The 4,863-nt window shown below is 35.8% G+C and overlaps 1 protein-coding gene across 2 annotated transcripts in view; it reads right to left on the bottom strand.

Annotated features, from left to right (window-relative positions):
* Positions 1 to 1,675: 1,675 nt before the first annotated feature.
* Positions 1,676 to 4,863, bottom strand: part of Brca2 (BRCA2 DNA repair associated) — a 70,225-nt gene continuing 67,037 nt past the window's right edge. For both annotated transcript variants that reach the window (XM_048800799.1, XM_048800800.1), the window contains 2 exons: positions 4,178 to 4,324; positions 1,676 to 3,268 (listed from right to left, as the gene is read on the bottom strand). In XM_048800799.1, coding sequence (XP_048656756.1) covers positions 2,639 to 3,268; positions 4,178 to 4,324 — 777 coding nt within the window. In that variant the 3' untranslated portion in view covers positions 1,676 to 2,638. The remainder of the gene's footprint in view (positions 3,269 to 4,177; positions 4,325 to 4,863) is intronic.

Here is a 4,863-nt window from a genome sequence, read left to right as displayed (position 1 = left end):
TCTCAAGAAATTCATTCGTACAATAACTATATCATATGCTTATTTACTAATCTTCTCTAATATTAGGCATAAATGTAAAGACAAAAGCAATCTTATATTTTCTTGCTTACCTAAACCTGTGCACATTAGATGATTTTCCTTTAATATACCCATTATCTACTACCGTTAATCTACTCAACATCTTGTCAACTACCAGCAATGTGTCTGTAATTTTTCTCTGTAATGCGTCTGTAATTTTTTTTTTAAAAAATACACATTTATTTATTTATTTTAGGTGTAGATAGACACAACACAATACTTTTATTTCTTTATGTGGTGCTGAGGATGGAACCCGGGTCCCGCCCGTGCTAGGCGAGTGCTCTGCCACTGAGCCACAACCTCAGCCCCTGTAATATATTTTTTAAATATTTGTTTTAGTTACAGTTGGACATGATACTTTATTTATTTATTTATTTTTATGTGTTGCTGAGGATTGAACCCAGCCTCACACATGCTAGGCCAGCACTCACCGCTGAGCCACAACTCCAGCCCCTCCATTAACATTTTAAAGATTGGTTATCTTTGAATAACAAGCTTGACTGACAAACAAAATAGTAAATTTGAATGAATCTAACCTGCTATTATAGTTTTGTTAAATTCTGTGTTTCAACATAGCATACAATCCTGTAATAGTAACAACTCAACTGATAATACTAATTTCCAGGTCTAGGTCATTCTGGGTGTCTTGCTATGGTTATTGTAGAACCTGCTCAATGTGGATAACTTGGCTCACCCAGATTAGGGAGAAGTGTCAGAGAACTCAAACTAGAATTACCATCCTTTGATACCACAGGAGCAGTAGAAAGGGCCAGATTCAAATCCCTGATTTGGCTCTCTCATTAGGGTTTCTGGTTCACCTGGATTGAGGGAGTGGCCATCATGGAGAAGTGGCTCTGGGTTATAGATCCAGAGTTATTATTGGGTTCTAAAAGAGTTCCTGGCCAATCTCTTTTCTTAGAAGACTCCTGAAATACTTGGTTTAGAAGCATTAAGGTAACTGATTAAATGCCACCAACTTTATCCCATTTAGAAGTGGTCTAGTTTTCAACTCCCATGGCTTCTAATTTATATAATCTTTGAACACCCAACTTTGACTTGTATTACTGTTTACATTATTTATAGGGCTGGCAAGTGCTCTGTTCACACAGTAGGCTCTCACTAAGTGATTGCTGAATAACACAAACTGTTTTTACCACTTATTCCTTATCATGCAGCATACACTGTTGACTTTGTAATCATTAATTTGTCACTTTTGGGGTGATAATATACTCAAGCCTCATATTTTATTCATGTAGCTTGGATGTTATTTATAATTTAAAAAAGAAGTGTGTGCATTAGATTATTTCAGTAACAAGTAGTATGAATGAGAATGGAGGAGGTAATAGCATGTTTGTTTTCTAGGATTCAGAAAGGAAATCTTAAACTCCTTCCTGTTCACATGAAACTCTAGTTTTATCCAGTATAGAGTGGATCATTAGGAGAACAATCAGGATGTGAAGACCAAATTGCGTTATGGACAAAACTTAAATCACATTAACAAGACCAGTAGAATACTTAAGAATAGAAGAACAGACTATTATATGAATGCTTTTTGGAGGAGAGAAAAATAATGGATCACAGTTAAGGAAGGAAATAGTTCGTTTTTAGAAGAATTTATTCTTAGTTTTGAAATGTGTTTAGATTTGAACAAATATTACATATAAATTTAGGATATGTTAAAAACACCTGACTTACAAGCTTCTTCATACTATTAACTCTTAATTAGAACTGCTGTATCCCTTTCCTCTTTAAACCTAAGAAAGTAACAACAGAATATCATCTTAATTCAACTTGCCAACCTCTGCCTTGGCCAACCTCTGCCTTGGTGGGCTTCATGGGAAGAGCATTTCAGGTCCTGGGATGGTGCTGAAGACACAGCAGGTAGAAGCAGTACAACTTGAGAGGAAGACTATCTCTGAGACTGCAGTCTGGATGACTGTTTTAAAAAAGGTTAACTCTTGAAGTAATTTAATTTCAGAGGTCACAATGGAATCATACAAAGGCTTTACTCTTGAGGGTTCTATTTTTTTTTTTTTTTTTGTAGTCATGCTGACTTAAGAATGAAGAATTGGTCAGAAGAAAACTCTACATATCTATTCATCCTGACTTTTGCATAGGATGGAACTATAGCAAAACCAACACATGCATTATGCGTATGAAAACTATTTCATAGGAGGTTACCTCTTTAAAACAAACAAGAAAAAACTTCTAAAGTTAACTACAAGTCAAAATAACTGTTCTAAGAACCTTGTTTTAATTATACAATGACACAGTCTAAAAGAAAACATATTTACTTTTATAACACTGTAGTGATTCAATTCAATCAAAGATTTAAACAAGATTTTTTGGATTAGTTACTAAATACAGTTAAGGTAGACAATTGAAATAAAAGCATACCAGAATAGAATCAAGGAAAGAATGTCTCTATGACATACAAATACTTAGGTAAATCTGAAACCTTCTCATGTCTTTTTATACAAATACTGATGTGCAGTTTGAAACTGTGCATGTCTTACAAACTGGAAAGACCAAGTCAGTCAATAACTAATGTATTATCTTTTCATTTTTGTTGCCTTTGCAATCTCTTAGACATATTACTTATTGCAATTGTGTCCTGAATACTGGTCCCACATTCTTCTGTGCTGCTTTGGGAATTCTCTTGATCTCTGACCAGTGATGTCATATGTCTTTTCTGTCTAAGAGAGTCCCTTGAACCCGAGGGGGCAGTCCTCATGGAGTCACTGATAGATAGTTGACTTTTTCCTGCTGAACCAGACAGAATGGCTTGGGTATTTATCAGTGCAAGTTCTTCATCAGGTATTGAATCACTTTCCAGAAGAGAAATTTCATTGAATTTTTTAAGTGGAGTCATTTGAGGAGAATTCAATTCTTTTTTCTTTATAGGTGTTTCGTATTTGCTGCCACAACTTCGTGGTGGCTGAAATGCCTTCTGTGCAGCAGGAGAAACAAATGTACAAATGGGACTAACAGGCGGAGGTAGAGGCAGTCTGCTTAAGAAATCCAAGGCTCTTCTCTTTTTGCAGTTTTTTGGGTCATCAATCTCTTTCTCTCCTTTAGAACAGGACTCTGAGGTCATGCGAGTGGACACAGGTGTGGGCACAGACTTCCCTTTTGGCGTACAAAGTGATAATGGACTCTGATAATTTATCTCACTATTAGGAGAAGACATCTAATAAAACAAATTAAAAAGTAGCCTATCATAATTACGTAACAGTATTTAAAACAAAATCAAATTAACCTTTCTTTAAAAATACTACATTCTCAGGCTGGTGTTATGGCTCAGTGGTGGAGCACTTGCCTAGCATGCATGAGGCATTGGGTTTGATCCTGGCACCACATAAAAATAAAACAAATTAAAAAAATAAATAAAGATATTGTGTCTATCTACAACCTCTCAAAATGCCACAGTCTTCTCATGTGTAAAATAGCTTTTATCTCATAGGGTTGTTGTAAAGATTAAATGTGTTAATGTAGCCACACTTAGCATGTGTTAGCTATTTAACCAATAGTAAAGGCTTTAGGTTGATTTACATCTACTGTGATTTTGTGAGTTAAATTGAGCTTAGAAACACCTCTATGGAAGCCATGTCTGTAATCCTAGCTACTCAGGCTGAAGCAGGAAGATGGCAGGTTCAATCTGCAACTTAATAAGACCCTGTCTCAAAAAAATAAAAAGGACTAGGGTTGTGGCTCAGTGGTAGAGCGCCACTGGGTTCAATGCCTGATTCTGAAAAGAAAAGGAAAATAAATAAATAAATAAACAAACAAACAAAGAACTTTAATGGCAAAGAAGAGCTCTTCCAGCAAAAAAGAAACAGCCCTAAAGGGCTTTTTAATCTAACATGTAGTTCGAATGCTAAAAATTAAAGTACTTGTTTGTAGTATGCCCCCAAAGAATTTTATAAAATTGCTATTTCAATAAACAATATAATTTTCAAGTAGCCTATACCAATAGCAGCTGCCTACCAATTAACCACACTTTCTAATTAACTTTAATCACATTTTTACCATGTCACATATGCACCAGAATATATCATTGCCTCCATATATAATATTTCTTAAATTTACATGAACTTACCAGAAACTTATTTCCTGTACCAAGGACTGTTTGAGTAGTGTGTGGCTCTGATGTGTACTCTTTATTAGGGGTGGAGCACTTGGGATCATTTGCATTAAGTAGATGCATAAGTTTCTTTTCTGCATCATTGCAAAATATGTCAATATTCTGAGAAAACAAATTGGAAGAGTTATAAACTCAGAATTAATGTTTCCAGCAAGTTATTTCCTTTAAGACCAAAAATAATAAATTCAGACCAGAAACAAACCACGAGACAACCGAAATTTGATAGCAATTGTCGAACATGCCAATACAAAAATTCAAAACAAACACCAGTGATTTAGGGGCACCTAGCTGTTGAAGGAAGGGGCTGAGGAGTGAGAAATAGAAGGAAGAGTGGAAAAGGACAGGGAGAGTGTGTGTGTTAAGGAAAAAGAGATCTTCCCAATCACCAGGAAGATTATCATGACACTGGATTTGGAGTGGAACCTCAGGCCTCACTTTCCATTCTATATGCTACCTCACAGCTGGAAACCATCACTCCCACTGAGTCCTTGTTGGGGAGGTAAAACCAAAGACCTGCCTCACTCATTGCACAACTGTCCCAAGCATTAACTGAAATAACATTCAGGTTAAACTACATGGAACCGGTATTTCAGGAGCCACAACTGGCCAAATCCCAGCAATTTTATACCTAACCTAAAGCT

Source organism: Marmota marmota, unplaced genomic scaffold (assembly GCF_001458135.2).
Source record: "Marmota marmota marmota unplaced genomic scaffold, marMar, whole genome shotgun sequence".
NCBI lineage: Eukaryota > Metazoa > Chordata > Mammalia > Rodentia > Sciuridae > Marmota > Marmota marmota.
Note: the sequence above shows the minus strand (reverse complement) of the source record. Positions and strands in the feature narration are given on the sequence as shown.